The sequence below is a fragment of the Octopus bimaculoides genome, chromosome 5, assembly GCF_001194135.2.
Source record: "Octopus bimaculoides isolate UCB-OBI-ISO-001 chromosome 5, ASM119413v2, whole genome shotgun sequence".
Taxonomy (NCBI): Eukaryota; Metazoa; Mollusca; class Cephalopoda; order Octopoda; family Octopodidae; genus Octopus; species Octopus bimaculoides.
Window position 1 is genome coordinate 3,701,684 of NC_068985.1, and position 24,633 is coordinate 3,726,316.

The 24,633-nt window shown below is 39.0% G+C and overlaps 1 protein-coding gene across 1 annotated transcript in view; it reads left to right on the top strand.

The window, feature by feature from the left end:
* The window catches only part of LOC106867824 (cholinephosphotransferase 1), a 58,866-nt gene that overhangs the window by 24,187 nt on the left and 10,046 nt on the right, over positions 1–24,633 (top strand). The window contains exons 2-3 of the mRNA XM_014912849.2: positions 10,277–10,424; positions 21,496–21,637. Coding sequence (XP_014768335.1) covers positions 10,277–10,424; positions 21,496–21,637 — 290 coding nt within the window. The remainder of the gene's footprint in view (positions 1–10,276; positions 10,425–21,495; positions 21,638–24,633) is intronic.

The window sequence follows — 24,633 nt, forward strand, 5'->3', positions numbered from 1 at the left end:
GGCGTTAGGAAGGGCATCCAGCTGTAGAAACTCTGCCAAATCAGACTGGAGCCTGGTGTTGCCATCCGGTTTCACCAGTCCTCAGTCAAATCGTCCAACCCATGCTAGCATGGAAAGCGGACGTTAAACGATGATGATGATGATGATGATGGTCTTCTTGAAACAATAATGAATTATTTCTCATTTAACCGGAGCTTACAGTGAAGATAAAGGTTAGCATAAATAGGGGTCAACCATAGAATTTTAAATGCCACAGATCCTTTTTCTTTTTCATGTGCTTTCAGTTATGACTAATTTTCTTTCAAGTTTCTTTAAATCTACGCATATTGTACACTGATATATTTAACCGTTTGTCTTCTTTTGGTTGTTCTTGTCAAAATATTGAAACATTTCGTACTTTCAGAGCTTCTTCAGGTGCTTGGAATTTGTGCTAAAGTTCTCCAAATATTCATCTGCAACCTTTATTAAATCTGGGCTTTTGGTGATTTTCATTCTCTTCTTCTTACCTCTGATGTTCTTTTATTATTCTCCTATTTTCCCTAATTATGGTGTTATTTGTTGGTTCCACTTGAGCTAAAAGATATCCTCTTCTGATTGACCCTGGGATTGAAATCTTGCCTACTTCCTAACTGGCACTCTGTTGATTACAATAACAAGAGTTCCAGTCGATCTGGTCAATGGAACAGCCTGCTTGAGAAATTAATGTGCAAGTGGTTGAGTACTCCACAGATATGCATACCCTTTATTGTAGTTCTCAGGGCATTTTTGCCAGCAGAGTAAACTGGATCAATGTGAAATAAAGTGTCTTGCTCAAGGACACAACATGTTGCTGGGAATTGACCTCATGACCTTATCAACTTGAGCTGCATACCCTAACCACTAAGCTATATGCATTCACTAACTTCCTACATTACTACCATTACTCCACAGTTGGCATTTAATCAACTCTAACATTCCGTCATGTGAAGGTGCCAGTGGTCAAGCGGTCAAGTGCTGCACTCTTGATTATTAGATTGTGAACTTGATTACCAGATGTGGCAGCATGTTGTGTCCTTGAGCAAGACACTTCATTTCACGTTGACTCCAGCAACAGTTTCAAGGAATGAACACACACAGATCTTGCTTCTGATTTTTCCTGGTGAAAGTTTTTAGGAGAGATGACCTCCCCTCAAAGAATTTACGAATGCTGTATGAATGGCAGATCTGACATTTCTCTAACATGTCTGTTATGTAGTCTGGCATATATATACTCTTTGGTTACAATGCCTATGATACTGGTGATATGCTTGTTTGCTTTTCACTTATTACACATAGAATGGACCATTAATGAAATTCTTCATTTGTATTCTTGCATTCTTCCCAAAGTCTTCTCTGCTCTGCTTTGTTCTTTCGTGGTTTAAAATGTTTAGTTCTGAAGAAGATGAAGCTTACAATCAATTAAACAAGATCTTTTTAAGTTTATCTTTCAAATTCTTCTCTTTATTTGTAACCTCTTGTGTGAACTTAGTGACCTTTGTGTGTTATACAGTTCTATACGTCATGTGACCCTGGCCAGATATTTTCTATAAACTTTACTTCCAGATGTTAAATCAACTTAAGCCTATGTCACTGATTTCACATCTTCTTATCAGATCACAGAGCATAATTTCTGCCACATCTCGTGCTAGGGCCACCTAAAAAGCAACAGTGCTGGTGCCACATATAAAGCACCCATGCAGGTGCCACATGTAAAGCATCTGTGCCAGTGCCATGTATAAAGTACCCATGCTGGTGCCACATAAAAAGCACCCAGTACACTCTGTAAAGTGGTTGGTGTTAAGAAGGGCATCCAACCATAGAAACCATGCCAAAACAGACAAATGGCACCTGGTGCAGCTCTGGCTTGCCATCTGTTCAACCATCCAACCCATGCCAGCATGGAAAAGAGACATTAGATGATGATGATAGTGATGATGAGCTCATTGAAAAATAAAAAAACAAAAACAAAAAACAAAAGAAAATGCTATTTCTCTTTTAATTCTATAAAAAAATCATTCTAGAAAGTTACTACAGGTTCATCTTTATTATCCATCATTCTATTGAACCTGTTCTTAAATCAAACATGAAGTCTCATTATCTAATTTAATTAACCCATATGAAATGTGGGTCAGTTTCTTGAAATAGCAGATATGGAATTCTTCATGACTTACTCTAGCAAATTAACACTTCACCATCATCATTTAATGTTTGTTTTTCCATGCTGGCATGGGTTGGATGGTTTGACCAGAGCTGGAAAGGCCAGAAGCTGCCCCAGGTTCCATTGTCTGTTCAGCCATGGTTTCTGCAGCTGGATGCCCTTCATAACGCCAACCACTTTACAAAGTATACTGGGTGCCTTCTATGTGGTACCATCACCAGTGCTTTTTGGTTATTAGAGGATGACAGGGCCCCTCATGGACAAGCATTGTGAAGGTGGTAAATGGAATTTCCTAAACTACAATAGAATTTGGAAAACATCATATATTGACAAAAACCAATATCTTTTTCATCTCATGAAGATAAGGTAATTAAAGATATGAAAACAAGGAAAGCCCCTGGTTCATCAGGGATCACTGCCGAGAGACTCAAAATACTTGGTATGGTAGGGTACAGGCTAGTCACCTGGATAGTTAATTAGATCATTCAGGAAGGTGTAATATCCAGCGACTGGTGTAGCAGCATTATCGTTAACTGCTACAAGGGTAAGGGTGATGCATCAGATAGAAGCAATTATAGAGGCATCAAATTGCTGGAGCAGCTGATGAAAATTACAGAGAGAGTTATAACCCAATTAATTAGGAACAGAACTAGGCTAGAAAAAAATGCAGTGCAGCTTTGTCCAGTGAAGAAGCACTACTGATGCTACTTTCATAGTCAGGCAACAGCTAAAGAAATACTTAACCAAAGATAAGCCATTATACCTGGCATTCATTGACCTAGAGAAAGCTTTGATAGAGAACCCCACTGTGTGATATGATGGGTTCTGAGGAGGCTAGGGGTGGAAGAGTGGCTTGTGAAAGCTGTACAGGCCATGTACAGAGATGCTGTCAGTAAGGTGAAAGTTAACCAGGAGTACAACAAAGAATTTGGTGTATAAGGCTCTGTCCTCAGTCCCCTCCCTTTCATCATTGTCTTCCAAGCCATAACAGAGTTCAAGATGGTAACCCCTGGTAACTACTATGTGCTGATGCTCTGCCCTCATAGCAGATTCTATATCAGAACTAGTAGAGAAATTCTAGGTGTGGAAGCAAACCCTAGAATCTAAGGGTCTTAAAGCTAACTTAGTAAGCAAGAAAACAGACAGGGCCCTACTGACTTCAGGTAGATGACCATACTTGATTTGAAGGAAAGGTGTTGGCAGGAATTCCATATGGTATTCCCAGTGTACATTATGGACACACAAGAGGCGCAGTGGAATAATAGGAAGGTTATCAGAGAAAGTAGTGTTTGTCTGTGGAAGATGCATGGAAGCCATCAAAACTACAGATACTGGGGAAATTGATTTTCTCAAATGCCCTGGAGGCTCTTTAAAGGTAGTGGACAATTTCTGCCACATAGGGGACCTAATTAGCTGTGGGGGGGGGGGAGACTGCACAGAAAGTGTAATCACTAGAAATAAGAATAGGATGGAGAAAGTTCAGAGAGCTTTTACTTGTGTTGGCAACCAATGGTTTCTCTCTGAGTGAAAGGAAGATTGTATGATGCATGTATACAAACAGCAATTCTATGAGAGGTGGCATCTGAATGCAGAAGACATGTGAAGGCTAGAGAGAAATGAAGCTAATACAGTCCACTAGATGTGCAATGTTGGTGTACATGTGTGACAGAGTGCTAGTGTTTTGAGGGAAAAGTTGTACAAGAAAGATGACCGGTTTGATTATGTGATGTGTATGGATGTAAATAGTTGCATACAGACATGCCAGTCACTTGACCCATTAAGTCCCAGAGTACTTAAATTTCTGAATATTACTTTTAAATTTTTACAGATGATTAAAAATAAGTTAAAATGAAAAACATTATTATTAAAACTCCTTTACTTCAAGTAGAAATGGAAATACTCAGTGTCCTATAAATAGGACACTAAGACAATGTGATATAGCTTATTTAATGTTCTCATTTAGTGTCCTATTTGTAGAACAGTGGAGCTTAATGGGGTTAAGTGGATGGAATTTATGGATGAAGGGGACCCAGAAAGACATGGGAGGAAGTATTGGAAGCCAATCTTTAGGCACTGAGCCTTATGAAGGAGATGACTAACGATCGAGTTATCTGACACATTGCTGTACTCAAGAAAACCTGACCACCACAACAGCAGTGTTAAGGCCACTGCCTCCAGTGGGAAAGAGGATTGACCTGCAAGAGTCCTGTGTTGGTGCCACATAAAAGCACACACTGTAAGGTGGTTGGTGTTAGGAAGGGCATCCAGCTATAGAAACCAAGGCAAATCAGGCTGGAACATGGTGCTGCTCTCCTGCTTGCTGGCTCTGGTCAAACCATTCAACCCATGCCAGCATAGACAATGGACGTTAAAGGAGGTGGAGGAAGATCTCATGCCTTTAAATGAAGGCATACGTTTAACTTATTATCTCACTCATAAATCAAATAGTTAACTTGATCTAATATGATTCAACAAGTTTTTCTGATTGCTATTGTTTGACCCTGTTCAGTCACGATTGAGCAGACTTGTGATATTTCCTTACATTATTGTTTTTAAGACAGTATTAAGTTGGTGGTTGTAGTTAGTGCTAGTAGAAAAATAGGTTACTATGTAATTTCTCCTAAATTTCCTTGTCTATTTAACCAATTATTTGCACAGTCATTTCTTAGTTTTAAAAACTATTTTCTAAACTTTTTTTTTTCAAGAAGCCTATGAAATTGGTAAAGTTTTAAATGCTGTACATGTTTAAATTAAACTGTACCATTCTTATGAAACTGAAGGTTACTGATATCAAACAGACTTCGTAGTTACAAAACTGTTCATCAAACCATTTATCCTTTGATTACTGTGTAATGCAACTAAACAAAAATGTTGAAAAAAATATCTGAAATAAAAACTCACTAAATCTAATAATTCTTGATATTATTTTTAAAATATTTTTATTACTCCTGCATTTATTTCTCTCCTACAATAAGACCGCCCCCCCCCCACTCTAGGGATTATATTACTACAAACAGCAATGACTGTTTGTCTTTCATTTCACAAGTAATGTTTATTTAAAAGAACCATGACACATTTCTGAAAAGCAAACTAAATTTGTTGTCAAAATGTGTTTACAATATTTTGACCTTTCTTTTAAATAGAGAAAATGACTGATATTATTACCTCTGCCTTAGTGAAAGCAGAGGTATCATTTTCAGTTGTGTTTGTTTGTTTGTTTGTTTGTCTGTGGACAAGATATCTCAAGAACCGCTGGATGGATTCGGATGAGACTTTCAGGGATGTTTAGCCTCATGACTGGCACAAACTGATTAAATTTGGGGATCAATCCGGTACCGGACAAGGATTCTGGATTATTTGTTATGTTTACTTTGCATGATTACAATCTTATGTTGACTTTCAAGTCTTTCTCAATCATCTCCCTTTAGGCTGTTTCCAAAGTTTTATTTTCATTTCTTTATTATTAATTTTACTCACGTCTCTATCTTAGTAGAAACTGATGGATAAAGAAATCAAACTACATAAACAAACGGCAACAAAACCATTCAGAAATTAAATAACACTAACATATTTTTATAATATATATATATGTGATACTTACATATTAACACTTCACAGTATACTTACGCATATACATACATCTATACATCAATCTAAAGCAACAGGAATACTAAAGGAAGGCCGGAATTTAAGAGAAGAGAAAACCAAAAGGTCTCATGCTATTCATTTAAAAATTCCTGAGTAGAGCTTATTATTATTACCTCTGCCTTCGAAACTATTTTGAATGGTGAATTTGTTAACCTTGGCTTGTATTAGATAAGGATAAACTATTTATTCTTGTTACTAAATTTTCTACAGCCACACTCCATGACCACCATTGGGATCGATCAGGTACCAAACAAAAATTCTGGATTATTTTTCAGCTTTTCTACTTAATTTCTGAGAGCGGTCGGGTTCATTTTTAGTATTCTTATTCGTGAGAGTAGTCGAGTTTATTTCAAATATTCTCATTTTAAAAAATCATCTCCGGTTAATCGTTGAGAGGACGTTGGTGTTGCCTTGGCAGAGGTTTACGCTCTCTGAGTACTCTTGCTATGATTATTATTATTATTATTGAGTGAGAGAGCAGAACATGCCATGAAAATTATTATGGTATACAAATATACAAAGCCCAGCATACCTATCATGACTACCTGTCTGATAAGGGTACACCAGGCACATGCTTGACATGGTGATCTCATATCAAGATAAACAGCGCATAACCATGCAGGTGGGGCCCAGTTAGAATTTTCTTCAGGTTGAGTAATTCATCCTGCTCAAACGGTCCCTGAATAAGGTTTGTTTAAGGATGATGAGCAAAACACCCATGTTTCCAGAGGTAAATCATTCACACCCCAAAGAATCCAACACATGGCTATGATGCCCTCCATCCCGCCACCATGGCTAAGAGTCCAACACATGACTGTGATGCCCCCCCACCACCACCACCGCCACTACTCCTGCTCATGATCAGAGATGCACATACTGTCAACCACTAAAGGACATGCTCAACTGGTTAAGGTCAACTAAAATAAACCCGTCTATTGAACTGATTCAATCAAATGAGCTTCATCTCCAGCCAATCAGGGATTCTAACTCATTACTTGACCTGGTTGAAATAGCAGCTGAATCTCCTTCAAATGACCATCTCATAAGAGGAGGGACACATCGGTTAATGTAGACCGAGACAAGTTATGTACAAGTTATCTTTTCTTTTATCTTTTGCTTGTTTCCGTCATTAGACTGTGGCCATGCTGGGGCAGCACCTTTAAAGGATTTTTTAGTCAGTTGAATCGACTCCAACTCTTATTTTCTTTTTTAAGTCTGGCTCTTATTCTATCAGTTTCTTTTGCCAAACTGCTAAGTTATGGGGATGTAAACACATACTCACATGCATGAGCATGTACACACACACACACACACACACACATACACACACACACAAACAAATTAGGGTCTGAAGAAACGCTAGAAAGCTAAGCACTTTATGGACATGTAACCCAAGGTAACCCCATAGATTGATTGGCTATAACTATTTTTATCTAATTTATTCTACTGTTTTATAACTTAGAGTGTGCTTCTCGTTCAGATTTATGATTCACTGACAATATATATCATCATCATCATCATCATCATACGTCCGCTTTCCATGCTGGCATGGGCTGGATGGTTTGACTGAGGACTGGCAAGCCAGAAAGTTGCACCAGGTTCCAATCTGATCTGGCAAAGTTTCTACAGCTAGATGCCCTTCCTAACACCAACCACTCCATGAAAAATGTTTAGGCACAAGAGTGGCTGTGTGGTAAGTGGTTTGCTTACCAACCACATGGTTCTGAATTCAGTCCCACTGTGTGACTCCTTGAGCAAGTGTCTTCTACTATAGCCTCGGGCTGACCAAAGCCTCATAAATGGATTTGGTAGATAGAAACTGAAAGAAGCCTGTCATATATGTGTGTGTGTGTGTATGTTTTGTCTGTTTGTTCCCCCACCATTGTTTGACAACCAACATTGGTGTGTTTACATCCCAGTAACTTAGCAGTTCGACCAAAGAAAACCGATAGAATAAGTACTAGGCTTACAAAGAATAAGTCCTGGGGTCGATTTGCTCAACTAAAGGCGGTGCTTCAGCATGGTCACAGTCAAAAGAATGAAAAAAGAATAAAAGAATGAATCAACCTCAGTACCTGACTTTTTTTAAAAACCTGGTACATCATATTCTTTTGGTCTTTTTTTGCCAAACTGTTTAAACTATGGGGACATAAAAGCACCAATGCCACAGAATTAGACGAGTAGAAATGCAGTTCAACTTTGTCTGTGCAAGAAGCACTACTGATGCTATTTTCATAGTCAGGCAACTGTAAGAGACCAGTGAAGAATAAACCATTATCCTTAGCATTCGTTGATCTAGAGCAGGCCTGACCAACTCAAATTACATTGCTGACCACTTGAATCACAAAAAGTATGTTGAAGGCCGCTTGTATACTGACAGAATTGAAAGCATTTTACTTTCTCATGCTTTTATTACAATAATGAATGAATGATCGTCGATTCAACATGAAATATTATCTTTGCAAAAACAGTAGTATCTTTCTTTTTTAATTTTCATTGCAATCTTTAATTTTTGATACAATTTCTAAAATGTTTGTTTGAATAAACCCGCTGCAAGATAAACATCTGTGGGCCATGTGTGACCTGCGAGCCTCAGGTTGGCGAACCCTGATCTAGAGAAAACCTTCAATAGAGTGCCCCACTGTGTTATATAGTGGGCACTGAGAAGGCTAGGGGTAGATGAGTAGCTGCTAATAGGTGTACAAGCCATGTGCAGAGACGCTGTCAGTAAGGTGAGAGTTAACGAGTATAGCAAAGAATTTGGTGTACAAGTAGGGGTTCATCAAGGTTGAGTCCTCAGTCCCTTCCTTTTCTTCATCGTCCACCTGGTCATAAAAGAGGAATTCAAGACTGGCAGCCCCTGCCCTCGTATCAGATTCTATATCAAACCTAGAAGAGAAATTCCAAGTGTGGAAGCAAAACCTAGAATCTAAGACTAAGGCCTTAGTAAGCTAGAAAACAGACAGGGCCCTACCCACTTAAGGTAGGTGGCTCTGTTTGATTTCAAGGAAAGGTATAAGCAGGAACTCAATACAGTGTACCCAGTGTATGCTGTGGACATACAAGAGGTACAGTGGTTTGATAAGGTCATCGGAGAAGGTAGTGTTTGTATGTTGAAGATGCACAGGAGCCATAAAAACTATAAAGACTCAGGAAATTAATTTTCTCAAATGCTTTGGCGGCTCCTTAGGGGTAGGAGATAATTTCTGCTACCTAGGGGACCAGAGTAGTGGTGGGAGGAGGTGCAAGGAGAGCATAATAGCTAAAATGAGAATAGGATGGAGGAAATTCAGAGAGCTGTTACCTCTGTTGGCCACGAAAGGTTTCTCCCTCTAAGTGAAAGGAAGATTGTATGATGCATGTATATGGATTGCTGTTCTATGTGGTAGTGAGATGTGGTCCCTGAATGCAGGGGACATGTTGAAGGCTAGAGAGAAATGAGGCTAGTATGCTCTGCTGGATGTGTAATGTAAGTGTACATGTTTGACAGAATGTGAGTGCTTTGAGAGAGAAGTTAGACATAAGAGGAATTACATTATTTACATTTGATGGATATTTGTCCTCATCTTGTTTGTTGTTAACACGTTTTGACACCATCATCAGGTGTCTTGGGGAAATTTCGAACCTGGGTTCTCATTCCTAAGGGATTTTTCGATATTATTATTATCATTATTATTACTATTACTATTATTATTATTTTTCAAGTCACTGGAATTGAACTTGGAATCTTGGGGTTAGTATCCCGCGCTCTTAACCACTACGCCATATGCCCATGGGCAAGTATGGAGTGAATTTTAGGGCTTATAAATCTAACATTTTCCTATCCTTCCTTAATAATAATAGCACCGAAAAATGCCTTAGGAATGAGAACCCTGTTTCGAAATTTCCCCAAGACACCCGATGATGGCTGGAGGGTATATCAACCGAAATGTTGTGTTAACAACAAACAAGATGAGGACAAATGTCCGTTAAATGTAAATAATGTTCAATCAGAATTGTCTGCAATTAGACAACTAAATTGGAATTTTCTTTTCATAATTAAGATAGTGCCCTTCCTTGCTGCTCACTGATGTCTTTGACATTATCCAGAAGAGAGTTTTATAAGAGACATGAAGTGTCTTCACTCCTCATACTCTACCATCAATATAATAGACTCCATTGTTCCAAAATATTTTCTGCCTCAGCATTATCAGAACTCCATCCACTTACTCTTTTCTAATTACGTCTGTCTGCTTCCATAAGTTTGGCACCAGACATTATTATAAGTGGATGTTGACTACCAAACCTCCTGCATTTCTTTTCTAACCACTTCATTTCAAACTTGTCCTGTTTTGGAATGGCTTTCATGTTCTTTCTCTTTGAATGAATTAATAAAAATTTTGAAAAAATTGTATTTTCAAATGTTTATTCAACTAAAACTGGTTTATCAAAATATCCTTTATATTTTTTCAGGTCCCATCCTGGGTATACATTATTAATGCACTGGGAGTTTTTATATACCAGTCTCTCGATGCTATTGATGGTAAACAGGCACGGCGTACATCAACTAGCACACCTCTTGGAGAATTACTTGACCACGGATGTGATTCCTTATCTACAGGTAACTTATATTATAACCACCTTACACGCTTCCCTGTAAAGGTAAGGTTTACTGTTGAAGGATTACCTTATGTCATTGGAAGGGGCAATGGAACTGTTAATTTAGAAAATGTTCTGGTTGAATTGTGAATGTTCTGACTGGAATGTCAACACAAACATTGGGTCTAAAACCATTTCTGTATAACCTTGTTTGTCAGCCTAGTTGAAAGTTGGCCTAAAGACAATGTTTTATGGGGAAGAATTTCATCTTTAACTGTTTAGAATTTAAAATGGCCATATCCAGCCTGAATACTCTACTTGATTTATGTTTAAACCAGCCAGATCTGGCCTCTCACACCTACCCTTCTATGTCATTCTAAAAATAAACAATCACATCATGAAAACCTCAAAGCTGGGAGATAATGCAGAGTTAATGGGAAGACAGAAACATTACATTCGACAAAGATATACTAAAGAGTCAAACACTGCAATTATTGATGCTAATGTCAGGATTTGTGGTGCCATAAAATGTGTCTCTGAATGTGTGAAGAACTGGTGAGCTGGCAGAACGAGTCTGACATTTACCCCTCATGGACAATTACCCCTGGGGACAACAGATGATGATTTAAAACTTCTTGATATATTAGAGAGGATGTATTAACCAAGTGTGGGGGGGGGGGGGAAATTGTCCTCTAGGGGGTGATTGTCCTAGGGGAGGTAATTGTCCTGATGCGGCAGAACTGTTGGCATAGCAGACAGAATTGCTGAGCAGCATTTCATTCAGCTTTACATCCTAAGCTCAGTATTTATTTTTTCTAAGCCTAGTACTTATTCCAGCAATCGCTTTTGCTGAACTGCTAAGTTTCGGTGACGCATAAACACACAATCATTGGTTTGTCAAGCAGTGAGGAGAACAACCACAAGCACAAAGACACCCTCCCCACCCTCCATATATATTTATATACGATGGGCTTCTTTCAGTTTCTGTCTACCAAATCTACTCACAAGGCTTTGGTCAGCCCAAAGTTATAGCAGAAGTAGGACTGAACCGGGAACCATGTGTTTGGGAAGCAAGCTTTGTACCACACAGCCATGTCCTTACCTAAAATATTACTGAAAAGATATTTTTAATGAAAAAAATCAGTGACAACTTCTAAAGTTCTCACCTTTGTTGAATGAGTGATGAGTTTGCGTGAGGGCAATGGGTTCACATTGATATTGCTGTCAAACCTCTAATTGAAGTTCATTAGAAAAAGAAATAGATATTTCATTTCCTCGTTATTTGAAGTAATATATACTTGAGTAAAAACTATAAGCAATAATTTTCTTAAAACTAATGTTAGTAAGAACAGATGAAGTCTAGGACTTGAACTAAGGCTCTTCTGACAAATTATGTCCCTCCCCCTGCCACTTAGTCCCCACTCAATCCCAACCATCATGAGTTCTTTTCAAATTTCATTTTGTTTTTTTTACTTCTTGATCTTTTACTTGTTTCAGTCCTTTGACTGTGACCATGCTAGGGCACCACCTTGAAGAGGTCTTGTTGAATTGGTTCCAGTACTTAATGATTTTGTTTTTTCACTGAACGCCTAAGTTACGGGGACATAAACACATCAAGGCTGGTTGTCCAGTGGTAGTGAGAATAGACAGACACAAAGACACACACACACACACACACACATCTATATATGTATACGATAGTCTTCTTTCAGTTTCTGTCTACCAAATCTACTCACAAGGCTTTGGTTGGCCCAAGGCTATATTAGAAGACACTTGCCCAAAGTGCAACGCAGTGGGACTGAACCCGGAACCATATGGTTGGGAAGCAAACTTCTTACTACACAGCAATACTGGCAACCTATATATTTGATAATCTGAAGAAAATTTATCAGCAACCAGAAAGAAGTGAATATATTTAGCATGAGAGAACCAAAACAACAGTTTCAGATATCTGTTACCATGAGATACTTATTAAATCAATTACTAATGTATTAACAGTGTTTGTTTTTCTAAGTAAACTTTACTAAGGAGGGAATCAATAGTATTTCACCCTCACCAGATACTTGTAAACAGGACAGCTGTTTACAACAGTTCTGTGTAATAATTATAAATTCATTGGTGGCTCTAATTCTGTGCATCCACCTCATTGTAAAGTTTAGTATTTATTCTTTTCTACTCTCGGCACAAGGCCCGAAATTTTGGGGCAGGGGCAGTGGGGTGGTGCAGTTGATTAGACTGAACCCAGTACACAACTGGTACTTAATTTATCGATTCCTGAAAGGACGAAAGGCCAAGTCAACCTTGGCGGAATTTGAATTCATTAAGACAGACGAAATACCGCCAAGCACTTCGCCCAACATGCTAACGTTTCTTATTTCTTTATTGCCCACAAGGGGCTAAACATAGAAGGGACAAACAAGGACAGACAAAGGGATTAAGTTGATTAAATCGACCCCAGTGCGTAACTGGTACTTAATTTATCAACCCTGAAAGGATGAAAGGCAAAGTCAACCTCGGTGGAATTTGAATTCAGAACATAACGGCAGACTAAATACCGCTAAGCATTTCGCCCAACATGCTAGCGTTTTATGCCAGTTCGCTACCTTCAGTTTAGCATTGTTATGCTCAGATTTAAGTTTGTGAACTGGCAGAATGGTTAGCACATCTGACAAAATCCTTTATGGAATTTCTACTGGCTTTATGTTCTGAGTTCAAATGCTGACTTTACTTTCATCCTTTTGGCATTGATAATTATACAAGTACCAACTGAACACGGGCATCAATGTAATCGACTGGCTCCCTAACCCCAATTTCAGGCTTTGTGCCTGTAGTAGAAAGGTGAAGACTAGCCTGGTCCTCACTGCCCCCACCTAGGTGAAGTGTACAAGTTAAGGGATGAAATACATGTGAATCTGAGTTATCAGTTGATGTCATGAAGCATTTCCAGCATTGTAGTGGATTTCGAAGATCTTACAAAACCACTGAGTTCCTCCAGCAGTTTCTGTGTGGCACAAAACATCTCTGGTGTTTATTTCACCCAGTTATATGAGGGAAACTCAGGAAGACCTGGACAAAGTATTGAAGGCTGATCTCGGGACACTGACCCTTATGAAGGGGAAGACAAAGAACTAAGATATCTGGTGCCTTGCTGTTCTTGAGAAGACCCATCCACCACAACAGAATTGTTAATGCTCCCCTCACAGTTGAAGGGTTTTTTCCCCTTGCAAGAACCCCATACTGGTACCATGTAAAAATCACCTGTGCTGGTGCCACATAAAAATAACCCATGCTAATGCCACATAAAAAGCACCCAGCACAAGCAGTGGTTGGCATAAGGAGGGACATCCAGCCATAGAAACCATGCTAAGTCAGACTGGAACCTGGTCCCGCTTGCCAGCTCTGATCAAACCATCCAACCCATGCCAGCATGGAAAAGGGACATTAAATGATGATGATGATGATTTCAGATTTGCATGATAGGATGATTACATTATTTTTAGAAAGTTCTGCTGGTGAACTCATTCACCATTGAATTCTTTCCTTTATTTTTTGCTATATTTAGCAGCATGACAGTGTTTCATTGCTGATTTATGATGTCTAGATGCAGCGAAGGAGATTTCTCATAGCAGAGAACAAGATCATTGACATACATTGATGGACTTTGATATTTGTTATCTATAAATTTCATAAAACAATTCATTCAGTGTTTAACAGTTGGACATTTAATCCTCCTTAAATAAAAGCAAAATCTCATTCAACACAGTTTTTAATTCAGATTTCTTACTAAAACTATACGGGACAAGAAATAACAAGATACTCGTTGCTTTAATATAGTCAAATGCTTTTCCTAATACTAACAATGTAGGTGTGACCCTGAAGCAAGTAGAATGTGAGAAACAGACATCTTTGGCCACAACACAACACTGCTAATAAAAGATTATCGTGTTCCAGAATGTCTGCTTTACACTTAGGATATTTCTATCCACAGTTAATCCATTTGGTTGTCTTATTATTGGCACGGTTCAAACTGGGAGCCGTCATTTCCAAAGCAGGATTAATTATATTCTTATTGATAAATTTACTAATGATATAGTTTTGATTAATGACTTTAAGATTTATTTAACCATAATAAGACATACAATCGTAAAAATGGAAGGTAATGAATATGTACATAATTTAACTGTTTTTCACATTGCTGAGCTGTCGATATTCAATGAATATATCAAGTCTGGCAAATTATCACATTACTGTTTCATTTCAGTTTTACAATAGGTGCACAACAACTGTGTCTCGACAGGATTATCCTGTTGATTTGTTTCTGTGGTTAATGAGAAATTGAGAGGAAATATTTAAATCTAAGAGAATGGCAGGAGGTGGGGGATTTCGAAGGAAAGTAGAAACAATAAAACAGTGCAGTTAATAAATGGTTTGTATATCAGTTCCTGTCTAGATCAGTTTTACTTTTCATTCTTTTGGCATCAAAATAATAAGTACCAATTCCTGATCAAGTACTGATATCCATTTTAATTACTTTCTAATTTAAGATCTCGTGTTGTGTAAGGAAATAAAATAGCATGTGCTTTGTCTGCAAGCTGTTAAGCTTTCTCTTCCTCTCCCTGCCTCATCACCATTTAACATCCATCTTCCATACTGGCATGGTTGGATGGTGATGGTTTGACAGGGGTTGTCAAGGCCAGGAGATGCACCAGGTTCTATTGTCTGTTTTGACACGGTTTCTAACAGCTGGATGCCCTTCCTAATGCCAACCACTTTACAGAGTGGACTGGGTGCTTTTTACACGGCACCATTGCCAGCTCTTTTTATGCGGCACCATCATTAGTGTTCCGTATGTGACACTGTCACCAGTGCCTTTTACACGGCACCTGCTTTTTACGAACTGAAATTCTAATTCCAAACACATCTGTGACTTTAAAGCAAAAGGTTTGAATGACCGGAACATTGATTGGTGCTGATTGCAGAAGATTAATCAAAGATTAATCGTAATCTTTGTGTGTCGATGGGGTTAAAATCTTTTTCTTTTTCTATTAGAAATGGAATTTGTAGTTACTTAATAAGTGTGCAAGGTAGAGTTTTGTTGTTTTATATTTCATATAATAAACTCCAACAATCAGTTGTATGACTTATTATTATTGGTGAAACTAATGGAAGAATTGCCACTGAAATTACGAAAGGGTCATGCGTTCGATATGCTTTCAATATAAGCTTAGAAAGGATTAACCCTTTTCTTGCCCTATTTCCGTCCAGATGCTCTCTGTTTCTTTCAATTACTTTTAAATATAACAAAGAATTTAGTAAAATAACTTAGTTATAATTAAGCTAGTGTTAGGAACATAAATTGTGACTAAGGTTCAGTAGAAGATTTTAATTCAGAACTTAGGCAAACAAGACATTTGTATTACAGAGCCAGAAGCGGCTTCAGCTGGGTTTGTATCAAAAGGGTTAATAAAATCAAGTTTACTCGTGAACCTGAGAGCATTGTCTTAGCATGATCCAAATGTTCTCACAAAGTAGGATATTTTTTGAATGAGCGCTTTACAATTAAATGTTCCCTTATAGCAACACACCACTCAATTATAAACTCAAGCTAATTTTAATTTCTCGCTGGAGGCACCGAGGAGCTGGCAGCATGGTTAGCATGCTGAGCAAACTGCTGAATGGTATTTCAGCCATCTTTATGTTCTGAGTTCAAATTTCACTGAAGTGACTTTGCCTTTCATCCTCTTGAGGCCAATAAAATAAGTACCAGTTGTGTACTGGGGTCAGTATAACTGACCTCTGAATTTGATGAATGAATTTGCTGGCCTTGTGCCAATATTTGAAACCCATTTTAATTTCTCATTGAATCTTTCTTGTCTTCAATTATGTATTTCCTCCAGAGCCTGAATAACCGTTGTACCATCTTCGTGTATCACACCTAAACTTACCTTTTTCTACAAAACACTGATTATTAGATCAAAGACACCCTTTAATCCTTTAATCCTCTGATTATTCAGATTTCTCTGTCAAATGTAAAGCTTACTTATTCATTCGTTTTGAATTAATCATGCATTATCTCATAGCTTTGAGATTTCCGCACTGTGATTGTTTATTCTTAGAATGATATTGTAGGGTAGGTGTGAGAAGCCAAATCTGGCCAGTTTGAGCATAAAACAGGTAAAATATTTGGGTTGGATATGGCCATTTTAAATGCTAAAGGGCTAATATTTGGGTTGGATATGGCCATTTTAAATGCTAAAGGGCTAATATAAAATTTAGTATTAACAAAAGACTTGAAAGGGACCTAAAATTGGTTTGGTCCAAGAACCAAGCTTTGGTGACTAAGTATTTCTCTTGGTTGTAGTTGATCTTTTAGTTAGAATTTCTGTGTATGATTTACTGCATTTTTTTTTTGTTGTGTCTTGGGAGGGTCATTATGCCAATAATAATAACACACACACATACTGGTTCGATATCACTTCTTTGTTGTTAATCAATTTATCAAATATCTACCTAGCTAACTAATTGATTGTTTGTTTGTTTGCTTAATGTGCTGGTCCAACAATCAGTTGGCTATTTGTTGGTCAAAGTCCTTTCATTGCTATTTCTAACCTTCGCAATGGGTTGGTGACTTGCTCTACCTCCACAAGGTCTGCTCTGAGTTTGTAAAAGTATTCCTCTCTGGAATCTGATGTAACTTAGACTCAATTCCTGTATGTGAGAGACAAGGATGTAAATGCTGGCTGCAGAAACCCCTTGAAGTGTTAAATGTGAAGTTTGTTTGTGGCAGCGAAGGGCTGAGAGAAATTCTCAACCTGATTGTTAGGTTCAGGTGTCAGCCCATCGAAAGTTTTGACTTTGGTTTTTGAAATATTCATATGGAATACTCTACAGACTCTTGTACCATTTTTCTGTAAATTTCTGATGTAGCTGTGTGGTAGGTTTGCTTCAGAACCATAAGGTTCTGAGTTCAGGCCTACTCCATGGCACCTTGGGCAATTGTCTTCTATAGCCTTGGACTGAGACCAAAGTCTTGTGAATGAATTTGGTAGATGGAAATTGAAAAGAACCTGTCATGTATATACAATATGTTTGTGTGTGTGTGTGTGTCTTTTTGTGTCATTGTTTGTCCCCAACTACAGCTTAACAACCAGTGTTGGTGTGTTTTTGTCCTTGTAGCTTAGTGGTTTGGCAAAAGCAACCGATAGAATAAGCATCAGACTTCAAAATGCTAAGTATTACAATTGATTCATTCGGCTTAAAATTCTACAAGATGGTGCCCCAGCATGGCCGCAGTCTCATGACAGAAACAAGTCAAAGATAATGATGAAACCCAATGTTATAAATATTGTTTATTACTGTTTATGCAGCATAAATGCTTTTTTTTTTCTTCTCAATTCCTGCTGTCATAACACAGCCATTCAACTGACATATTTTAATCTATTTCTAAAACCAAGAACAAGTTTTCTTGGCTTCTTTTAAATTTTTTCTTTTTTTTTCTTTTATTATTATCTATAGAGAAGTTTTTATCAAGTTTTTAAAAGGCCTCCTTTTAAATACAGTTCATCTCATACACTTGTATCGCTGCTGTTTGATAAAGATATCAGCTTTATATCTTTTATCGTTTTTATCTGTTACTTCTTTCAGACATTAGACTGAGGCCAAGCTGGGGCACTTCCTTGTACAGTTTTTAGTCAAATGAATCAACCCCAGCCCTTATTTATTTTTTTTAAGGCTTGTATTTATTCTGTCAGTGTCTTTTGCCAAACCAGTAAGTTCCAGGGGCATAAATGTACCATCACCAGTTGTCAAGTATTGGAGGTGGACAAACGAAGGCACACATGCATATCTGGAAGGCTTTTTTCAGTTTCCACCAACCAAAGACACTTGTTCAAGGTGCCATGCAGTGGGACTGAACTTGGAACTGTGTGGTTGGGGAAACAAACTTCTTACCACACAGCCACATCTATGCCTAATATTAAATGGAAAGCATGAGGAAAAGAGAGAGAAAGTGTGAAGCAACTGTGTTGAGAGAATGTTATGATGGCAGATAAAATGTTGGAACCTATGAAATCAACAATTTGTGTATACATTCTTGTAGTCTGTGTGTTGAGAGAGAGAGAGAGAGAGAGAGAGAAAGAGAGATACACTGATGGATCCAGTCCTTATTTAAAATAGGGATCTTTATCTTTTATTTCAGTCATTAGATTGTGGCCATACTGGGGCACCACCTTGAACAATTTTTAGTCAAATGAATTGATCCCAGTACATATTTTCTTTTAAAGCTTTTGTGGAACTGCTAAGTTACAGGCTTGTAAACACACAGACACACACACAGCAGTGGTGGTGGTGGTCAAGTGGTGGTGGTGATGGGGACAAATACAGGCACAAAACACACATGTACATATAACACACACACACACACACACCTACTTCTTTCAGTTTCTATCTACCAAATCCACTGACAAGGCTTTGGTCAGCCCAAGGCTATAGTAGAAGATGCTTGCCCAAGGTGCCACGCAGTGGGACTGAGCTTGGAACCAGGCTCCTTCCCACACAGCCACATCTACAATTTTTCTAAAGCCATTTGGGAAAAGAAGTGAAAACAAGCAAAACTAAGCAAAACATCAGTTTATGCTTCTTCAGTATTTTGCTTTTAAAAATCCTTTTAACAAGAGAATACAAATGGCAAGTGTGTCTTTTGCACAGTCCTAGTGAGAATGGCTTCAACACGAGCAGGGTAATATTTCAATGGACAATCAGTTTTCCTGCATTTTGTGGCTATTATTAATGGGTTTAGTCCGCACGTGAGGATGGACTCTTCAGCATTCAAGTTTCCAAAGCCCTGTTCAGTGGCTTTGACAATCACTGTGTTGTGTTGGGGGTGATATTCTTCCAGATGAAGGAAGGACTTTTGTGAACATGTTCTTTAATGCAATGTGCACTTTGCAGACAATCCTTCCAATCTAGGATCTACCTCATTCACACATCCACATTATTGTTGGGGCAGTTTGCATATTTGCACTAATTGTTGCTGTATATAGGCTGATGCCCAGACAGGAACTTCTTCAGGGAAGGGCTGGAGTGCACCAACTTTTCTTTTATTTCTTTTCTTTGTTTCAGTCATTTGACTGCGGTCATGCTGGAGCACCGCCTTTAGTCAAGAAAATCGACCCCAGGACTTATTCTTTGTAAGCCTAGTACTTATTCTATCGGTCTCTCTTGCCGAACCTCTAAGTGACGGGGGATGTAAACACACCAGCATCGGTTGTCAAGCGATGTTGGGGGTACAAACACAAACACTCAAACATATACATACATACATACATACATATATATATATATATATATATATATATATATACGACAGGCTTCTTTCAATTTCCGTCTACCAAATCCACTCACAAGGCTTTGGTCGACCTGAGGTTATAGTAGAAGACACTTACCCAAGGTGCCATGCAGTGGGACTGAACCCGGAACCATGTGGTTGGTAAGCAAGCTACTGACCACACAGCCACTCTTGTAACTGTATACTTAATCTATAAGTCATAAATCACCTGATGGATTATAGTAGTGGTTCTAATTCTGCCCTAGTCTTAGGAAATACATCTTATTGCTGAAGTTAATAAGATGACCTTTTTTGAGAGGTGTTTTTTTTTTGGGGGGTGTATAACAAAAGAGTGTTGGTTAGCCGTTTGTGTACCAGAACCCTTTGCCGTTGCTTGTTGTGGACACCTCTTTTATCTTCGATGCACATACCTGTTGAAAAAGAAACAAAAGTATCAAGTGTGAAGCACACTTCAGTCTAAGCTGGTCTACATAGGATATGGCTTGTAGGCCAGATAGATTGGAACCCCACATCATTTGTTCTGACCCCAGATTTAATTTGGAAGTACCAAAGTGGAAATATGTGTTGCTTCCAATAATGATCAGGGGCTGTTGAACATCTGAGTATTATTGAAGCCACCCCTATTACTAGACTGAACCTAAACAACAGACACAAACTATAATCCAGTCAGAACATGTTGCAACCTCTACCTCCACCCCTCCTACTATGAAACTAATGAAGCAACATCACCAAAGGGGTTTTATCCTTGAAATATATAGGGGCAGGTGTGGCTGTGTGGTAAGATGTTTGCTTCCCAACCACATGGTTCTAGGTTCTGTCCCATGGCATTGCACTCTAGGGAAGTGCCTTTTACTAAAGTCTCTGGCCGAACAAAGCGTTGTGGGTGGATTTACTAGACAGAAACTGAAAGAAGCCCATCATATGTGTGTTTGTATTTGTTCTTCACCATCACGTGACAACTGGTGGTGGTGTCTTTATGTCCCCATAACATGACAGTTCAGCAAAAGAGAATGATGGAATAAGAACAAGGGTTTCAAAAGAATAAGTGTCAGAGTCAATTCATTCGAGTGAAATTCTTCAAGGCACTGCCCCAGCATGACCACAGTCTAATGACTAAAATAAGTAAAAGCTAAAAGATAAACACAAAGTAGAAATGTCTAACAGCTGTTTTGTTTTGTTTTTGTTTTTCCCTCTCTTCTTTCCAACCTGTCTCCTCTGCAACATTATCCTGTCTCATCAAATTGTTTCATACAGATTATATTATAATTACAGAGATGTACCTGCATAGCAAGTGACTTGATCTGAGATTGTGTGCTGAAACAGAAACAATTGCAGCATGGAAGATGTTTGTAAGCCATTCAAGAACACACAAAAACCGTTAATTTCACTTCAACATTTAAATTTCATTTGTGTCAAAATATTTTCTTCGCTTTGGAACCACAACCTGTTCACTGACAAAACTTGGTGCAGCACCAAGGTCTCAGTTTCATAGTGCTGGTTGCAATTTCAAAGTGCATGTCATGGTTTCAAAGTGCAGGTTGCAGTTTCAAAGCGACAAAAATATTTTGACACAAATGAAATTAAGATGTTGAAATGAAACTGAAGGTTTTTCTGTCTTCTGAAATGGCTTAAAAATATGTCCCCTGCTGCAATTGTTTTTATATTATAATTATATTCATATAAACAAATATATTTGTTTGATGTTGCCCATATGATTTTATGTTTATCTTTCTTGTTTTTTTTTCAGTGTTTGTGACAATAGGGATCTGCATCGCCCTTGAGCTTGGTCACCACCTTAACTGGTTCTTCTTTAACTGCTTTGCCATTATGTTCCTTTTCTATTCAGCACATTGGCAGTCCTATGTCTCAGGGACACTCAGGTTTGGAATGTAAGTAAGGTTTTTATACTTGTGGCTGTGTGTGGCTCTGTGTGTGTGCATGCACATGTGTACTGTAAGATTTTTATTCTCTTTGTATTACATCATCATCATCGTCATAATTTAGTGTCCCTGTCCCATGCTGACACGGGTTGAATCTAAGGACTATGCTGTGCTCCCATGTCTACTTTGGCATGGTTTCTATGACTGGTTGCCCTTCCTAATGCTAACCCGTCTACTGCATGTACTGGGCAGTTTTTCTGCAGGGCACCAGCACTAGTGAGGTCTTTTCAATTACTATTGTTGTGAGGATCCTGATGCTAGGAGAGGAAGAGAAAGGTCGACTGTATCAGGTACATGGAGCATCTGATCTATGGAAGGACACAGGACTTCAAAACAGGTGGGAGGTTGAGGCTTTTGACTTGTCAGGGTGAGATACTTAAGAAAGATTTCCAGGTGGGGCCTTGATTGAGTGGACACACCACAAACAAGAGCTTGAAAATTTCATGCAAGAGAAAAACACGAGAAAGACAAAAAAAAACACAAAATGAAATGAGGCAAAAAAATGGGAAAGAAGCGAAATCAGTACTTAACTTAGCAGGGTTTTAATTTGTCATATTGGTTTCAACTTTTAGCACAAGGCCAGCAAACTCGGTGGAGTAGAGAAGTTGATAGTATCAACCCCAGTACTCAACTGGTACCGATTTTAATCAACCCTGAAAGAATGAATGGCTAAGTCAACCTCAGAGTGTAAAAATATATGGAATGCCACCAAGCATTTTGCCTGGTGTGCTAACAGTTCTGCCAGTTCTGCCTGAAGTTTTCATCTAACGTATTTGGTTGTTTGATAAACATGAAAGTGGCTTAAGTAGGGCTTTGTATCACTTAAACGGTGACCCCCTTCGGTCATGAATGACCCTGGGATTGCACCTAGAAAATTACCCTCCGAGGCACAAGTTCGGGCAAGGTTGTTTAATGGAAGACCAGCAGTTGCCCATGCATGCCAGTCTCCCTTCTCCATGCCACCAGAGTTATCCAAGGGAAAGACAAAGGGGCCGATACAGCTTGGCACCTGTGACGTCGCAACTCATTTCTACAGCCAAGTTAACTGGAGCAACATGAAATAAAGTGTCTTACTCAAGAACACAACACGCAGCCCGATCCAGGAATCGAACTTACAACCTCACAATCGTAAGTTTGACACTAACCATTGAGCCATGCACCTTCACATGGCTCTGTATCAGAATTACAATGATTTCTACCTGAACTGTGTCCTCCTCCCATCCAAACCTTTCTAAACCCACCCCCACCATCTTCCTTCCTCTTCCAGCTCTGTCTCTTCTCTGAGACACCACCCTAAACACTCTTTCACTCCAGTCCTTTCTCTTCGGAAATTCTAATGTCTGGAATTAATTCCTCACCCACTTCTGGACACAAACATGGCTGTCTGCTTATGGAGTTCACTTTGCATCTACATTGTTCTGGGTTCAGTCCCATTGCACCTCGGGCAAGTGTTTTCTACAATAGGTTCATGTTAAGCAATGCCTTGTCAGTGGATTTGGTTAATGGAAACTGTAGGGAAGCCTGTCATGTATATGTGGCTTTGTGTGTATGTGTTTACATTTACACCTCTTAAAATAAGTGCCAGATTTAAAAATAGGCCCTGGGCTTGATATCATCATCATCATCATCGTCATTTAACATCCACTTTCCATGCTGGCATGGGTTGGACAGTTCAACTGAGGGGTAGCAAGCCAGGAGGCTGCACCAGGCTCCAATCTGATTTGGCAGTATTTCTACAGCTGGATGCCCTTCCTAACACCAACCACTCTAAGGGTGTAGTGGGTGCTTTCTACATGCCACTGGCACAGGGCCAGTCAGGTGGCACTGGCATCGACCACGCTCGAATGGTGCTTTTTACATCCCACCGGTACAGGAGCCAGTTGGGTGGCACTGGCGATGACTACACTTAAATGGTGCTTTTTATGTGCCACCGGCATGGAAGCCAGTCAGTGGGGGTGTTCAACTAAACTCTTAAAGGCTGATGTTCCAGCATGGCCTTAGTGCAGCCAGTGAAATTAGTAAAAAGGATGGAAGAAGTTGAACCCACTAGTTGTTCAAACATCAGCAGTTTAGAAGTATGAGGGCTTTCAAAGATCATGGGCACTGTTCCACTCTTGACCACCTCTTTGAAAATGTGCAAGAAGTTTAGGGAATATTCTACCAAACATTCTATCTTTAGAATATACTATTTTTAGTATATTCAGCAACAGTACTTTGGAGTAAAGATTGTTTGCCAATATAACATGGCAGTCCTGGTTTAGGACTGAGTGGGGGTGCTAGATTCCCTTGTTCGAAAATATAAGGACACAGATCGTGTCGTATAGCCAGCTGGAGACGATGTCTCCTGGGGCTGAATTATAGCAACATTCATCCTAAACCAGGACTACCATGTTATGTTGGCAAACAATCTTTATTCTATCTTTAATAGCAAAGCTGGATTCTGGCTAACAAAAGTGAGAAAACCTTCCACACAAAGGGGAGAGTGCAATACCCTCAACCTTTCAGGCTTATCCAGATTGCTGAGATTAGTGCAGTGGATTATCCAACTTGAATTCTGAAATCTGCCATCGTCTCTCTCATTAACACTCTCTTTATCTTGCTCTCCAATTTCACTCTCCTTTCTACTCTACAAGACACCTATATCTGTCCCCTCTGTACTTTAAACCTCTCAATACTACACCTCCTCATTGCTACTTCCCTACGCCCAGTTGAGGGGTTGTTTTGCGAAGTACCTGATGACCCTATCGGTGCTGGTGCCACATAAAAAGCACCCAGTACACTCTGTAAAGTGGTTGATGTTAGGCAGAGCATCCAGCTGTAGAAACTATGCCTAAAAGACACAACGGAACCTGATGCAGCTCCTGGCCTTGCCACTCCCTGTCAAACCATCCCAACCCATGCTAGCAATGGAAAACGGAAGTTAAATGATGATGATGATGATGATG